This window comes from Piliocolobus tephrosceles, chromosome 2 (genome assembly GCF_002776525.5).
Source record: "Piliocolobus tephrosceles isolate RC106 chromosome 2, ASM277652v3, whole genome shotgun sequence".
In the NCBI taxonomy this organism is placed as follows: Eukaryota; Metazoa; Chordata; class Mammalia; order Primates; family Cercopithecidae; genus Piliocolobus; species Piliocolobus tephrosceles.
In genome coordinates, this window is record NC_045435.1 from 177,981,609 (window position 1) to 177,999,121 (window position 17,513).

Genomic DNA, 17,513 nt, shown 5'->3' on the forward strand with positions numbered 1-17,513 from the left:
TCTGAAGCTGGGAGGTCACAAGCTCCTTGGTCACCACTTCCCAACAGTGCTGTCTGCCCTCACAGCTCCCTCCTGTGTCTCCTGTCTCTGAGATTTCAGCTCATCCACCCCCATGCCCAATCCAGGAATCTGGGCATCCTCCTCCACTCAGGAAGACCTCCTATTCTGTATCCAGAGATCACCAGTCCTATTTATTCTTTCTCCTAATCACCTCCTTCCTCTACATCTTTCATACCACTGCCTCATCATCAACTCCTAATTAATTTTCCTGCCTCCAGCCTCAACCCTGTTTCCTCTATTATAGCCTTCATGTTACTTCTAATACCTTTGATCATGTCTTATTCCTGACCCAAGGTTTTCAATGGCTTATCACAAGCTTGAGCAAGGTTTTGATAACTGTTTTTGGCATAGGATGAATTTTGTTTTCCAAAATTTAATATGAAGCACTAAAAATAAATGAACTATCAAACTATGAAAAGACACAGAAGAACCTTAAATGCATATTACTAAGTGAAAGAAGCCAATGTGAACGGGCTACATGCTATATGATTCAACTATATGACATTCTGGAAAAGGCAAAACTATGCAGACAGTAAAAAGATAGTGATTTCTAGGAGTTAGAGGAGAGGGAGGAATGAATTGGCAAGACAGAGGATTTTTTTAGAGCAGTGAAACTATTCTCTATGATAACTATAATGGTAGATACAAGTCATTATACATTTGTCAAAACCCATAGAGTGTACAACACCAATAGTGAACCCTAATGTAAACTATGGACTTTGGTTGATAATGTTGTGGCACTGAGGTTCATCAGAGGTAACAAATGTGCCACTCTGGTGAAGGATGCTGATAATGAGGGAGGTTATACATGTGTAGGGACAGGGGTGTATGGGAACTCCCTGTGCTTTCTGCTCAGTTTTGTTGTGAACTTAAAACTGCATTAAAACATAGTCTACTTTTTTAAAAAAATAGTAATATGAAGAAAAAGTGGAGCTGCTTTGATAAAAGAAGCTGTGGCAGATGGAAGGAAGAGAGTGGAGAGAGATGGAGCCTTTGCTCCTCCTTGTCCCCCAAGTGTTTATTGAGATCTGGGGACCTTTGGATTTGAAGGAATTCCAGAGATATAGAGGACAAAACTAAATGGCTTAGCAAGGCAAACAAGGGTTCTTATAATCAGACCTAGCTTTCTTTCCAGGCTTATTTCTTGCTGTTCCCCAATTCCATTGCACTCATAATATTCTATAAATGTGACCTGTTTCCCCAAGGACCTCCCCCTGGTGGAGTCTCCCTCTGGAGTCGCTGTTGCTTGCATTGCTTCCTGTCTTGAACCTTTTGCCCTCCCTCTCCACTTGACTTCTCCCTTCAAGTGGCAAGCCAAGTGATAACCCCTGTTCCCACATCAAGCTATCCCAAACCCCCCAGGAGACCTTCTTCGCGCTTCACTTGCCCTGTACTCTCCATTACGGCATCTGTCAGATATATTATCAGTTTGTTTTTTTGCAAGCCTAACTCCCACTGCACTATGATAAATTTGAGGGCAGGCTCCATGCTCTTGTCCTCATATCTCCTGTAACCAATGCCTGACTTCATAAATGTTTGCTTAAGAATGAATAAATGAATGAGTGAATTAATGTAAATTCTACCATTTTTCTCTTGTAAGACAGTTCCACCTCCTACCAGATGGGGGTGAGTTTGGTCACTCTGAGTTTATTCCTTTCCCATGAGTTTTTTGACTTCAAGTATTGCCAATAATGGGCAGTATATTTACAGAGCAGGCCAGCCACAGCAACCCACAGGTAGGATTGGCCACATAATATTAATATATTTTCCCATTTCTCTCCTTGGCAGAGCTGTGTTCTTTCAGATGTACCATCAGTTCACTCTCAAGTTACTTCACCTTTCTACTCCCATTTACACATTTGCTCTTAGTTCACCAAAAGGAAAATTAGTAGGGCAAGGAACTTCCAGCTGCTCCTTCTTTGGTAGGGAAGAAAGTCAGAACTGTTAGCTTTAACTATGACTTTAGGAGTATTTCAAGAAAAGACATCTATAGCTTTTTGATTTCCTGGCAGTTTTACTACTTAATTTCTAAGGCCTCAGTTGAACATGGGTAGTGACTGAGCTGACATCCTAAGCCTACAGCAGTAAACCCAGCTCCATTTGGATTTGACAGCTGGGGTCTGCAGAGCCTGACAAATTATCTAAGGCTGGTGCATTATTTCTTTCTATGAATTTCTTGTCTCCCCTGGCTTATAGAGGCAGTTCAGAAAAGTTCTCAAAGAGTGCTTATTCAACTTGTCAAGCTTTGTTACCTGTTTTGAATGAAGCCAGTCAGCCCCATGAACTTCCTTGTTTCCTCTTATTTTTCATGCAGTGTCTTATCACAAGTGTTAAGGCTCTTCAAAAAACTTGAAGCTCAAATCAGAATTTGCTGCTCCTGAATCAAGTCTGTTTCAAAGTTTGTTAAAATGCCTGCAGCTCATATACAGTCTACGGTTTTAAAAAATAAATAAACAAAAACTGGAGACTGGCCTCTGGAGACTGGGATTGCACAGGCACCTGAATCTGTTATTGTCTTAAGGGCTTTCAGTTGAGTTTTCTGTGTACTTATTGACTAAACTGTTTTCCACCATGGATACAAGCTTGTAAATAGTTGACCAATGCTTTTTCACTATGTGCATTTCTTACTTTACGTTTAACAGGTAATTCCTTTCAATAATGAATACTGAACAGTTATTTACCGTAAAGATATTCTTAAAAAAAACTAAGGTCAGAGTGTCCCTGGTAATGAATCTCCAGGGTCTTTCAAATGTGAGTAAATAGTAACAATATCAGAGCCATAAATTAAGCAAATGTCAAATTACCTTAGACTTATGGTGAACAATTACTGCCTTCACCTCCCAAGTCAGATTATTAGGAAGAATCAGAAAAACTCAGACACTGATGGCTTTCTGTGTCTTTGAAATACCCCCTTACACATGCCAGCTCTGAATCTCACACAGGCTCAGGGCTCTCGTGTTGTAGTTACCGACCCACCCTGGTCACTCCCTCTCGTTCTTTGAAAATTTTAGCTCATTTCTCACTGTCACTCTCCAATGTTAGTTTTGCTGTACTTTTCAGTGAGTTCAGTGACCCCAAAGATGATCTTCCCTGTACCTTCATCTCCAAGTTCCTTAACCTTCTCTCCTTCACTGATCTCGCCTTCGAGACAACCTCCACAACCTCTCCCAATGGACACACCATAGACTATGTCACTAACAATAACTGAACCCCTCTATAACCCCAGTTTCAAATGTTTCCCTTTTCAACCACTTTCTATCCTTCCAACCACTCTCTAATGTTTTTGCTTCAACAATTCTTTGGTCCCTCTGGGATGTATACTTTATTGATCCTATCCAGTTTTCACAGTCCCTCAGCTCCCTCATTTTAGCTCCTGGCTCATTTCCTGACTCTAGTCCTCATTTTCCTTTCTACTCAGTTTAAATGCCAACTCCACCATTAAAATGACTGCCCTACACAAGCCCTCAGCATCTTTGCCCTCCTTTTATCATCTTATTTAAAAAAACAAAAACCCACCTGAACTTGCACAGTTGAATATGGCTAGAAGAAAAACACATAACTATAGACATGGTCTCACTTCAAATTTAATCATACTGATCTTAAGTTGGTCCTTAATGCTGTCTTGTCACTGTGTGGCCTAGCCCTGGTCAATTCATTCTTCTTCTCTCCTGCATGTCTTCTCTCCATACTTCTAACACTTCCTTCTCATCGTCACTAACAGCTGATGACTTTGCTTCTGATCCCCACTGAGAATATAAAAGCAATAGAAGAGAACTTTGACAAGATACCTCCCCCTCCACCACCCACGCAGTAGCCCTGCTAGCCTCAAAGCCCATGTACTCTGCCTTCTTTCATGCACTCTCTCCTTGTGTGCATCTCGTGTCCTCAAAAAATCATTCCAGATATTCTTCTCTCTCCTTCTGCATCATTATTTTCTTCTCAAAAAGATTTCCCCATAAGTGTATAAATATGTGGTCATTTCTTCCATGTGCAAAAGCTACCTCTCTGATCCCCCTTGTCAGCTCAGTGCCACTCCATTTATCTGCTTTTCTTTATAGCAACCATCATCCAAAAGAGTAGCCTTCAGCTTGTCTCTTTGCATTCTCTCAGGGACCATTCCAATTATGCTTTAAACTCTACCATTCCACCAAAATAGACCTTGTAAAAGTCATTGATGACCTCCATGTTGCTGAACCCAATGGCCAATTCTTGGTCCTCATCTTGCTTGATGTATGAGTAGCACTTGACAGGATTAGTCACTCCATCTTCCTTGAAATGCTTATCTGGATTCCAGGACTCCATTTTCTTCTGATTGGCCTCCTGCTGCTCTGGTTGCTTTATTTTCAGCTTTCTTTGGCTCCTCCTCAGTTTCTCAATTTCTCAATGTTGGATTTCCTAGGTCTTAGACCATGTGCCTCTGTGTTCTATTCTGTCTATACGCACACCCATAGTGCTGTCATCCAGGATCCAGGCTTAAACAGCATCTACTTGCTGATGACTCTCAAGTTAATATATCTAGCTCCCCTTTCTAAATTCGAGTCATATGTCTATTTGCATACTTGACAATTTTTATTGCAGGCCTAATCGATATCTCAAACTTAGTATGTCCCAAATCAATCTCCTAAATCTAAATTTTTCTCTCATTCTTCTACCTCATTTACTCGTATTTCATCCTTTCTGCTGCTCAGGCAAAAAATCCTTAGAGTCATCTTTGACTTTTCTCTTTTCTGTCATCTTCCACATAGAACCCAACAGAAAATCTTCCGGATTTTACCTTAAAAACATAGACCACTCCTCACTACCTCCTCAGTTACCATTCTGGTCTAGACTTAGGTCACAGAACAGCTCTGATTTGTGTTGAATGGCCAGAATGCCAAGGCTGCCTTTTCCTGGGCCCGAGGGATATCTGGAGGCCTCAAGCCTCCCCAAGTTTCACAGTCAAATTCCACGACTTTATGCTGTTAGAACTGCCATCTCTATTTAATCCTCTTTAAATATTGACTGGGAGGAGTAACAACTTTTATTTATTAATGCATATTAATGTATGTGTGATTGTGTGTATCTCACCTTGCCCCCCCACATATTTAAGGCAGATTGTAAAAGTATATAAAATGCATAATAATATAGAAAAGTGAGGAAATTAGGCAAAGGGAAAACAAGGATAGATAGAAAAAATTCAGGTGAATTGAGGGAGTGGTGAACTGAACCTATAGAATGCGCACCATGCAGTCCTTCATGCTTGCTAAATGGGAGTGACACATGAGTCCCTTTCTCTGAGGTGTTCTTTAGCATTAGGTTGCCTTCTGCTCGTTGGGCCCCTGTAAGGAACCATGAACATGGTGGCTCCCTGGGAGAGGGTCACGATGGGAAGAGAAAGGCTAAACGGAGAAGTGGGGCAATACTGGCCAGGAAGCCTCCTCCTCACCTGAGACCAGGTCCTGGCCTGGACCAGAGTCATTCCCTGGTGCCCTCCCCAGTCTCCCACCTTCCAGCCCACCCCCACACCACACCCTCAGTACTTACCAAGACCCAAGCAAGAAACTCTGAGTCCTGATTTTCCAAGATTCCTATAATAAAAACAAAGCAACACTTGGTCATCATTTCCTCAGGTGAAACTGTACATGCTTAAGTGGATATTGTATCTCCCTTTTGGCATGATTCTTGACGAGTCCTGGTAGAGGCAGAGCCACAGATGCAGGCATATTGTCTTGAGACAAGTCTCCCTTGCATGGCCACTCAGGCACCAGGAAGCTCAAAATCTGTTCAGGCACAGCAGAGAACAAAATGTCCCTCACAGAACACAGCTTCTCAGTCCCATATTGTCTTGCTTATTAACTTGTTTACCCATTTATTGGCTTTCTTTCTCCTTCTAGAATGTGAGTTTCTTGAGGGTAAACTTTTTTACTTTATTCACCAACCATTCATTCATTATTTGTCAACTGACCACTTCTCACTCCTTCCTCCGTTACCATCCTGGTCTAGACAGTTCTGATTTGTGTTGAACGGCCTGACACACAGTAGAGCCTTAATAAATATTTTTGACTTATTGACTAACAAACTGACTTCTAAAACAGGATATTACTTCTAATGGATGTGAATTATTAACATAACAAATACAAAACTATCTTTTAGATTATTTTAACTATATCCTATATTTAATATAATATACATATTTAACTCTGTGTGTGTGTGTGTGTGTGTGTGTGTATATATATATATATATATATATTAAACTCAAGATTACATAAAATTACCATGGGAACATCAGATAGTTCTTTATCCCCAAAAGTTTAAGGAAAAGAAATATATTTTTACTTTTTAAATAAGGATAGAACTAGGAGCTCTAGTATGCATTTGCCTATAAATCTTTGTGGAAATCCAGACTCAACCCATTTTTCCGTCTTCTGACTAGCAGCTGTTAGAGAAGAAAACAAATTCTCAGAGACAGGGTGCCTCATAGCATTAGTGTAAGGGTCCAAAGTGAGCAGGTGAAGCTGAAATAACTGTAACGTTGTAGAAAAGTGCACCCTTATTCTCTGATAAGAGGCTCTCATAAAAATACAGTTTCCCTCCTTGCTCCCACACCAAAGGAAACAACACAAATAAAACTTCCAAATCGGTGGCACAGCTGAACTACTCCAAGTTCTCCCTTGATTTGTCATCAGTTTTGGTTTATTTAGACTTAGCAATTAGTACTCCCATTTTGGCATCACAAGTTTTTCCACTGCTTATTAATGTTTTCTGTAAAATGCCACCTAAGCAACACATTCAACTGCACAACATAATAAAAACTGCATAAAAATGCAAGGAGTTGAAAGACCCGGGCTTTTGACCCATTGTCACAGCTAGTTGAGTGATCTTGTGGAAACTGCTCCCTTTTCTTTCTGGGGTTCAGTTTCTTCATTCGGAAGATGTAATGTTGATGTCTATGACATTTGCCTAGCATCACTGTTTGTAGGGCCAGAGCGTGAGAATGTGTGCTAAAGTGTTACACTGTAAACAAATGCAAGGCATAGTGATTTCTGGTGCTTTCTGACTCCTACCCTCCAACAGACATGGTGCTAAATTTTCCCATATGAATTGGACATGTCCAGCTGGAAGAAAACTGTTGCATAAAGATGTATGTGGAAAATATTTTGAACCACTAAATAGGAGAAAAATAATTGGATTGCTCCAATGAAAACACTTTATGTAAGGAATTGTTCTTTTAGTAGTTTTTCAGAAATCAATAGATGTACAGACAAAAGACTTTTCTTGGTAGTCTAAAAGTCTACTGATTTTAAAGGGTTGGAATCTAGAGCAAATGCTATATTGTAGGGAGAATTTTTTTAAAAAGTCATGGAGATACAGAGAAGAACAAGGCATGATCCTCTACCCTCAAGGAGCCTAGAGTCCAGTGAGGGACACAGAAAAACAAACATGTAATTCCAGTAACATCGGATACATCCTACTATGGAGATCTTTGGGAACATGTGAGGTGGTGGCTTCCTCGGGCTTATATTTGCATAACTTTGTGGGTATCATGGAGAAAAGGATCTAGATAAGGGTTTTCATGTATTTTTAATGTCTTTCAGTAAGGAGAAGTGACTTGCAGAAAACTCTACAGAGCAAGACAGTTCTAAGTCTCTATAGTTCAGAGATTTTTCTAACAAATTCAAATAAGGCAAAGTTATATCACTGGGTACTTAGCAACATTTCGCATCCAAAACGGAGAGACTTGTCCTATTTTCCTTATGGCAGCAACTTAAGATAATGATCACTGTGTTATGGGTTTTGAAGACCAAACTTGAGAACTGTCAGCAAAAACAAACTGCAAACTAGCAAGTACTAATGGCCCATTTTCTTGCCACTGCTATTTAAATGCCCAGGACGGCCTTTCTGGAAAGAAAGCTTTACAAGATTTTAAATGTAAGAAAAATTCAATTACAGACTAATACTGCTATAGCGGTGATAGGTCCCCACTTTGAGCCTTGCTATTTTTGTTTCCCGTAACTCTTTCATACTTTTAATGCTTTTTCTAAATACCCTCATCCTCTAGAGAGAACAGTTTGAAATTCAGGTGGTCACTTTTAAAGTGAGAAGCATTTTCTCTGCATGAGATATATCTGGGTCTATATGTGCATTGCCCTAACTTTGTCCAGATGTAAGTTTCTTTTTGAGGTGTGTACCACTTAAGACACTCCCAACACAGGACGGTGCCACTCACTTTGCAGCTGGAGAAGGTAGGAGGAACTAGCTAACTCCAATTCAGGGCATGAAATCCCAACACGATTTCTGCTATTCTAAATGGCACGTCTGCATCCTCCTGTCTCTATCCATGTTTGTGCAGTACTAAGTGAAGATGTAGCTATTCTCCAGTTACTCTAAGACACTTAAAATCTGCTGTATAATAGAAGCCCAAATACTTGACACATTTGATCTCATGAGTTCAGTAGCTTGTGTGGCTTTAACATCAAATAATGGCCAAGTTTGCTAATCATGCTGGGCTATAACACGTACCCTGGAACCTTCATCTCACTCATGCAGAATTTTCACAAATACCTCATAATCTTATGTGACATTGGGCAAAAAACCAACTTTATATAATATTATTCTATTTCTTAATTCCTTAGTGTTCCCATAAGTGAGGCTACATAAAAATTCTGTAAGCATATCAAATTGCCAATTAGAATGAATTATTTTTCCATTTGATTCAAAATTGTTTCACTGCACAGGTTTAACTATTTTATCTGTGTCAGATATACCAGAAACAAGTCTCACCATGTTCATTTTTAGTATCTGCTCCTGTTCGACTCAAATAAAAGCTCCTTTTTCTCAGGTGAACCTGAACTGCTCTGCTGCTAATATTAGAAACAAATGACATCAATGTGGAGGCACAGAACACCGAGTTTTGTCAGTCAAATTTCAGAAATCCTAAAGCATCAGTAAAGAGTTATCTGGAGAAGGGATATAGCTTCTTGAGAGCTCAAAGGTTGTGATTCCCCTTTCTTTCTGAAGGCAGACTCGCCACTCAGTGAACACATGGCTGACCTTATTTCAGGACAATAATTTGTTCCTTGGCAGAGGCATTGAATGTAATTCCTAGCCTCATTTTAGGGAGCATCCACCAGGCTTTTTTTGCTTTTGAGGCAATACTGGAGTAATGAGAACTGAAATCAAGCATCACTTAGGCTCAGTATTGCAGGCCACTCTGATGCTCACAGTTTCTTTACAAGTCAAAGAGGCTTAAAGCAGATTAGTAACCCAAGTTTTTTTGTTTTAAATTGCTTGTTTCTCGCTGTATGTATCTTAGACCTTATTCAAGTTTTAAATGGCTGAGAAAAGTAGCTTGCAAAAATATGTGCCTTACATTTGACCAAGCAAGAAGCATATGCATGGGGCAAAATCCCCGATTTAAAGGTTGACGTAACAGGGACAGCTGGAAAGCATATGCAATGGGCTCCAGCAGCTGTGTCAGGCTGGCAGAAACAAGCTGGGTTTGACCTGGTTTTCATGTGGTCAGAGAATTACATCATTTGCTGTCTCACTCTATTTGAACATCTTTCTGATCTTTCTAAATTATACTCTGCCTTACCTGGAAGTTACTAATCAAATATGAGATTTGGGTTTTTTGGGTTTTGTTTTTGTTTTTTTTAAGAAATGCACATTTAATAATGTACATGAGCAGAAATCATGTTCATTTGCCAGCCAGCTGGTTTTGATAGTTACAAGGTAACATACATTTTGACAGCCATGAAGGTGGCTACAAATAGTAGTAACATTTTCTTATGAGAGCACTGTTCATCATTGTTGGTAAGTAAATAATGACTCATTTGGGACTCACCAGGCATATAAATGATTTAGCCAGGCATTTTGAGGACAGACATTAACAGGTGGCACAACGAGACTTTTATTCTTACCTTTTTAAAAATAGCAACAAAGTAGAATAGGATTCTTCCAGATTCTTTGATTTAAAATTTTAAGTCATTTGTCAATTGTAAATTCCAACTAGGTCCTTATTCATTTTCTTTGGTCATATAAAACAGCTGATGATCTGTATCTTTCTAGAAAAGTCTGGAGAAGTATGGAAAAAGAGACTTTCTTATGATTAATTAATTAGGTCAAAGGAGATGTACCAAATTTTACCTACGTACCAGGCCTCAGACTAGGCTGTGAGCCTGGGCTGAGTGGCAGATAGTTGCTGCTTTTATGGAGCTTATGTCATAGGAGGGCAGACAGATATTAAATAGATTAATTATTTGATTATAATATTAAATAAAAGGACGGTAGGCCCTAAATACAAAATTAGGACCCTGAGAAAGCTGACCTCATATGGGTAATCAGGAAAAGCTTCTCTAGGGAAATAATATTTAAACTGAGATCCAAAGGAAGAGTAGGAAGAAACTTAGTGAAGAGAGGAGGGATCCGCATTTCAAACAGAGTGAACAGCATGTGCAAAGGCTCAGAGACTGGAAGAAGCATGGGTAATTGAAGAACTGAAATACGTTCCAGGCAATAGAGAAGGGGAGAACAAAGGGTTGAGTGGTTCTACGTGAGTCTGATAGGGTGGCAGGAGCCAGATCAAACAGGGCCTTAAACATTATGTTGCAGATTTTGACCCTTAATATGGAGTAATGGAAGACATTAGCAGGGAAAATGGGTTGAAGGGAGGTAAGAAGAGAAGCTAGAAGGCTGCTTAGTTAATCCTGATGAGAAATGGTGCTACCTTGAAATCGGATTTAGTGGAGTGGAGAGGATGGGGAAGATTCCAGATATCCCCAGCAGGAAAAATCTATAGGACTTAGTATTTTGATTGAATATCAGGGTGAAAAAAGAAGGAACAACGGGCCATTCTCGTTTCTGATTTGGCCAGCTGGGTGAAGATGGGTGCTTTTCACTGAAGTAGAGTGTTCACTGGGGACATTGGGGAAACAAGGGTTTTGATTCTTTGGGCAATCTTGTGGGGACTGAACATCCATAAGACATCCAAGGTTAATTGCCTAGAACTCAGAGTAGGGAGAGGGATTTTCTGAGTATCCAGGGTAACAGGTACCATGGGCTGGGTCAGTGCCGAAGGGAACTGATGTTCTGTTAGAGAAGAGGGCCCAGGATGGGGCCTTGAGGGGCTCCAGCACTATGGGTGATGGAGAGGAAGCTGCATCGGCAAAGAAAACTGAGAAGGAGCAGCAAAGGTGTAGGGGGAGACCAGAAAAGTGTCTGTGGAGAAGCTAAAGTAGGGGATGGTCTCAGCAGGGAGTGAGTGGGCAGCAGTGTTGAAGGCTGCGGTGAGATAGAGCACAGTGAGTGGGGTGGAGAAATTCCCTTCATGTTCAGCTTTGTGGGGATTGCTGTTGACTCTGTGGCAGCCATTTTAGTTGTGTCATGGATGGGAAGCTGGGCTGAGTGGGCCAAGGGAGGAAAGGTGTAGAAATGCTGTTCACCAGATGTGTGTGACCTTGGGCAGGTTTTTGCTTGGCTTTTTAAAGTCTCTTTCCTCATTCATAAGTGGAGGTAATCATAGCATACTACTTTTGTTGACAGTTAAGTGAGAAAATATAAATGCAGTACCAGTCCTAGCATATTTCAGTGTTCAATTAGTGCTAGTTGCTTTCTGCCTTTCTTATTTCTTAGGAAAAGCTCTATTTTAAACACTGAATCTGGTTCTGGTATGGGTACAAAACCTGGTAGGAGGCTGCCTCTGTGATGTTCAAGACCCACTTCCCTGACCTAATGATCCTCTCAGTTGCCCTAATGATCTTCCAGCCTAGATGAATTTGTGCTTAGACATTACAGATAGCCTGAATCTATTATCTGTGAATTGTAAGTTACTTTGCTAGAGTCATTAGAAAAAGTGGGAATGAGGCTGGGTGCGGTGGCTCAAGCCTGTAATCCCAGCACTTTGGGAGGCCGAGACGGGCGGATCACGAGGTCAGGAGATCGAGACCATCCTGGCTAACACGGTGAAACCCCGTCTCTACTAAAAAATACAAAAGACTAGCCGGGCGAGGTGGCGGGCGCCTGTAGTCCCAGCTACTCGGGAGGCTGAGGCAGGAGAATGGCATGAACCCGAGAGGAGGAGCTTGCAGTGAGCTGAGATCTGGCCACTGCACTCCAGCCTGGGTGACAGAGCGAGACTCCGTCTCAAAAAAAAAAAAAAAAAAAGTGGGAATGAGAGGACGAAGGTAGATAAAAGAGGTAAAGAAGAAGGTGGCACTCTGGAGAAATGATAGAGGTCTGAGGTGTTTAGAACTGTTTCTATGATCACTAGAGCAGGGAAAATGGAGCTGTGACATAAAGTTGTGTGGATATAACCATACAAACTTGAGTGTTCTGTGGAGGTGGGCTTGAGAAGTGCCCACTCATGTCTACTTAGCCCTTAAATAAGAGCTACTCATTGCTTTTCCTGTCTCAAGCATCTAAGGCAGCAGAAAAGCTAGACATCAGTAACCCAAAATGTCTTAAATCAGAAGAATCTGGAACGTCTGTCTCAAGGGCGTATAATTTGGGGATACGTAAACTTGAATAGGAAAAATACATCTTTATTTTTCACCACGTTTTAACTGAAAGTTAGCATATCCTTCCATTCTCAGTGTAGGCAAGAAACCCCGTAAGTCCTCATGTTACTGCTTGTGACTTTGACACCATCAAAAACTACAGGTATTTTTGTATTACTTCAAAGTTGCTTTGGAGACATCAAAAAATCATTTACTCTCACCATTTACACTCATTACCACTTGCAAATTGTGGTATTTGACCCACACCTAGAACTTGTTAATACATTAATAAAGAAGTGCATGTATTACTAGGTCACAGATTTGGTTTTTACATATTTTGAACTATACTTCAAATTAACTGGAATCCTGTGTATTTTATGTAATGTTATTTAAAAGCTCTTTCCACAAAATGAAGGGAAAGCCTTCTTTGGTGTTCACTTAGTGATGAGAGCTGTAATTAGTTTTCACTGTAATGAGTTTTCAAAGGCAAAATAAAACAAAAATCTGAGGTAGGAGTTCTATGCCTTTTATCTTTCTTATTCCATTTGCTGTGGGTGAATATCTCACTTTCTCTTTAGAAAGCAAAGTCAGCAATGCAGCAGAGACCGAAGAATGAGCCTGACTGAGGAGGAGGGTGATATTTAAAAATACACTTAATCAAAAGTAAATGCTTTCAGCCATAATGCATTAGTCTGCCTTTCATTTTCCTTGACAGAGGAACAGAAAATTAATGCCTGTTTCTCTATGTGCCATGTGCCTTTCACATCTGCCTCAGAGTGCCATCTATCACAGTGAATCTTATGCTTATTGTGTACGAGATTATTTCCCCTTCCAGACTGAGATCCATGAGGCCAGGATTGTGTGTAAGGTGTCTGCATATTCCTACCGCCTAGCACAGTGCTGGGTGCATAACAGGTGCAGTGATGCTCACAGTAGGTGCTGTAATGCTATCGCTTCACTGTGGATAAAGACAGTATTGCTACCCACTTGTGACTTTCTTTTTGGCCAGGGCTGCTCTGTGGTTTGCCAGAAGACATGGGGCAGTTGAGTGAAATGCAGTATAGTGCGGCAGTGCCTCTGTCACTCACTATCAGCAAAGCCTTGGGAAATGTATGGAACCTCTCTGTGTCCCATCTGTTACATGGGGATAATAATAGAAACTACTTCATAGGGTTGTTGTGAGGATTCAAGGTAAGGGTTGCAGCACTTAAGATGGTGCTTGGCACATGGTAAATGCTCTCTAAGTGCAAGCTGTTATTAGACAAACACAGGATGAATCCAAGCTCTGCTCCTGGTACTTAGGGGCAACTCATTTCACCTTATTTCAGGAGACAGATTCCTGCCTCCATAAGTGAGTTTTGAACCCCGCTTTGAGTGGAGGAACATAGTAAACATTGTGGCCTCTTTTAACCAGCATAGGTGTTAGGACTTCTTCTTTTAATTTTACAAGAGGCTGGAGCTCGTGAACCTGCTTAGCCGGTCCTATCCCCACTCAGACCCTTCTTGTCCTTCTACCTCTCCAGTTAACTGTGGTCACTATTCCAATGGAAGGGCCAAGTCCCAGGTCCCAAATGTTTGCAACCTTAGAGTTTGGGGCTGGGGTGAAAGGGGGAATCCTGCCCATGGTCTACTCCTATGTTCAGCCTTGACTCTACTTTTTAGTTCTAGTAACTCCAGGACTTTACACCACCTGCTAGTCACCTCATCTGAATCTTCAGTGCATATTTCAAATTCAGAACGTCAGTCTGTGGGTCAGCCTCCACCCAAACAATGAAGCTCAAACCTGGATATTTTGTCTTCTTCCTCTCCCTTGGCCTCTACAGCCAGTCAGCAAATCCTGAAGAGCCAGCAAATTCAGAAGAACTAGCTTCCTTCAGCACCACCCTGACTTCTTCACAGCCACTACCAGGTCAGACTCTCATGACAGATAGCTCCTGGCCTGCTCTTCTGCCTCTAGATTTAATCTTGTTCTCTCTCTCTGTTTATCTCTGATCAGCCTTACCCCTTTCTTTTTATATAGCCGCTATTATTCGTACCCTGTTACCTTTCCTCAATTGCAAAGTACTCAGCTGTAGACTCCAAACCAGATTTATATTTGTCTTCCTCATAATACTTAGCACCATGGAAGTGCGACTCAGTACTTCAGTGACTAACGGAATGATCCAATAACAAAGTCAGAGAAGCCTTTCTTACCTCTCTGATGTGGAGCCCACAGTTAGATATTATTTTATTCTTCATTCTTTTATGTTTAAATTGACTATTACAATTCAGTTGTCTTATTCACTGTCATAGTAAAATAAGGCAAGAAAGAAGGCATCCATATTTTAAAAAAGGAAATAAAACTGTCTCTCATCAAAGACATGATTGTCTATGTAGAAAAAAATCCCAAAGAATCTACAAAAATCTCCTAGAACTAATAACCAATTTAGCAAGTTTGTGGGATATAAGATCAGGATATAAAAGTCAATCATATTCCTAGGAATAAATTACCAATTGGAATTCAAAATTTAAAAGAGTAATACTATTTATAATAGCACCCTCGAAATGAAATATTTGTTTATAAATTTATTAAAATATGAGTAGTCTCCGTATACTAAAACTAAAAAACATTGAAGAAAGAAATGAAAAAGAACCTAACTAAATAGAAAGGCATATCATTTTCATGGACTGCATGACTCAATATGGCTAAAATATTAATTCCCCTCAATTTGACCAAAGGACTAAATATTATCCCAATTTATATCCTAGCAAAATGCTCTACAGACAGCAACAACATGATTAAAAATGTATATGGTAAGATAAAAGAACTCAGATATTCAAAACAATGTGAAAAAGAATAAAGTTGGAGGACTCATAATATCTGATTTCGAGATTTAATATAAAGCTACAGTAATCAAGGCAGTGTGGCATATGTTAAAAAGAGTGAAGCACATATAAATGAAACAGAATAGACAGTAAGTGGAACAGAATAGACAGGTCAGAAATAGCCTCACACAAGTACAATTAACTAATTTTTGACAAAGATGCAGAGGTAATTAAATGGAGAAAGGATCTTTCATTCAACAAATGGTGATGGGGCAAATGAAATAATTGTTCATATGTAAAAACACTGAACCTGGACACAAACCTCACATCTTATACAAATATTAATGAAAAGTGGATAATAGATCTAAATGTAAAATATGAAACCATAAAACTTCTAGAAAAAATGGGAGAAAATATGTGTGACTTTGGGCTTGACAAAGTTTTTAGATATGGCATAAAAAGGATGATCCATTAAAAAATTAAAAATTGGACTTTATAAAAATTTAAGACTTTTGTTCTCAGAAAGATACTATTAAGAGAATGACAAAACAATTTACATGCTGAAAGAAAATATCTGCAAAAACCCATTTAAAAATGGCCAAAGTATTGAACAGATACTTTACCAAAGAAGATATTTGATGGCAAATAAGCATATGACAAAAATGCTCAACACCATTAGGAAAATATAAATTAAAACCATAATCAGATATGACTATATACTTGTTAGAAAGTGTAAGATAGTAAACAAACACACAATACTAAGTACTGGCAAAGATACAGAGCAAATGGGATCTCATACATTTCTAGTTGATATGCAAAATGGTACAGCCCACTTTAAAAAACAGTTTAAAGGTTTCTTACAAAGTTCAACAATCTATACCATGTGACTTGGCTATTTCATTCCTAAGTATTTACCAAAGTGAATTAAAAACTTACATTCACACACAAAAAACTGCATATAAATATTTATAGCAGTTTTATTCACAAACACCAGAGGTTGAAAGTCCCCCAGATGTCTGCCAATGGATGAATGGATTAACAAATTTGGGTACATTCATACAAAGGAATACTACTTGGCAATAAAAGAATTAAAGACATTTTGCTAAGCGAAGGACACCAAACTCAAAAGGCTACAATATGGTATGATTCCACTTACATGACATTCTAGAAAAGACAAACTAGAGGGACAGAAAGCAGGTGTGTATTTACCAGGATTTGGAGGTGGGGAGAGCTTGACTACAAAGTGGCAGTATGAGGGAATTTGAGAGATTATGGAACTGCTCTGAATGGGCAATAGCATGACTTTGTGCACTTATTAAACTCCATACAACTGTAGAAACACAAAAAGTGAGTTTCACTCTATGCAAATTAAAAAATATCTACCAGAATGTTGGAGGGACCCAAGATGAAATACAGACTGTGAGAAATGAATTTAACTGTATTACAGATTAATGGCATACCACACTGAAGGAGACGGGAGCAAAGGCCTGACAAATAATTTTGGAAAACAGTCTTTTGACTGGATATTGTAAAGCTAAGAACAACAATAACAAAAAAACTATACACAAACACAGTACTCTACCTGGCAAATTTGTTTTTCACAGGGTTATGAGTTAACAATTCTGAAACTATAGTTGAATACTAGGGTTGACAAATAAAAAATGTAGTAAGGAAGCCTTGAAGAGTAGACCCAAAAACTAAATAAAAGCAGAAGAAAACTGAAGATCTCTTGAAGCCAACATCCTTTCATTATTTAATTTCATTTTATCTACAAACGTTCTCACATTGCCAGAACATTGGTTTTGGTTTGTTTCTGTTTTTTGTTTGTTTTATTTTCTAACACAGCACATGCTTACTCAGTAGCTACTAAGATGCATCAAAAGCTAGTAAATGACTTTGAAGTTAATGATGCTCTTTCTCTCCAGAAGAATAACATTGAATACAGTTGGCCCATGGCTACTCTGAGCCGTTATAAGTGACTAATGCTTGGTCAGGCTAGTTCTGGTTTTAGTTTATCTTTATTCTCGAACCTCTACTTTGATCTTTTTATTATTCTTCATTTTTTTGGTTTGTTGTGTCTCAAAAGTGAAGATACTGTATGTATCTCATTGCGCAGTGACCAGCAGCGAAGTGGTGTCTGACTGGAGCGCCAGGCATTGTGCCTTCTCATAGTGA

At 39.5% G+C, this 17,513-nt stretch overlaps 1 protein-coding gene across 5 annotated transcripts in view; it reads right to left on the minus strand.

The window, feature by feature from the left end:
• Positions 1-17,513, minus strand: part of KCNAB1 (potassium voltage-gated channel subfamily A member regulatory beta subunit 1) — a 437,512-nt gene that overhangs the window by 115,385 nt on the left and 304,614 nt on the right. For all 5 annotated transcript variants that reach the window (XM_023223335.1, XM_023223336.1, XM_023223333.1 and 2 more), the window contains exon 2: positions 5,584-5,627. In XM_023223335.1, coding sequence (XP_023079103.1) covers positions 5,584-5,627 — 44 coding nt within the window. The remainder of the gene's footprint in view (positions 1-5,583; positions 5,628-17,513) is intronic.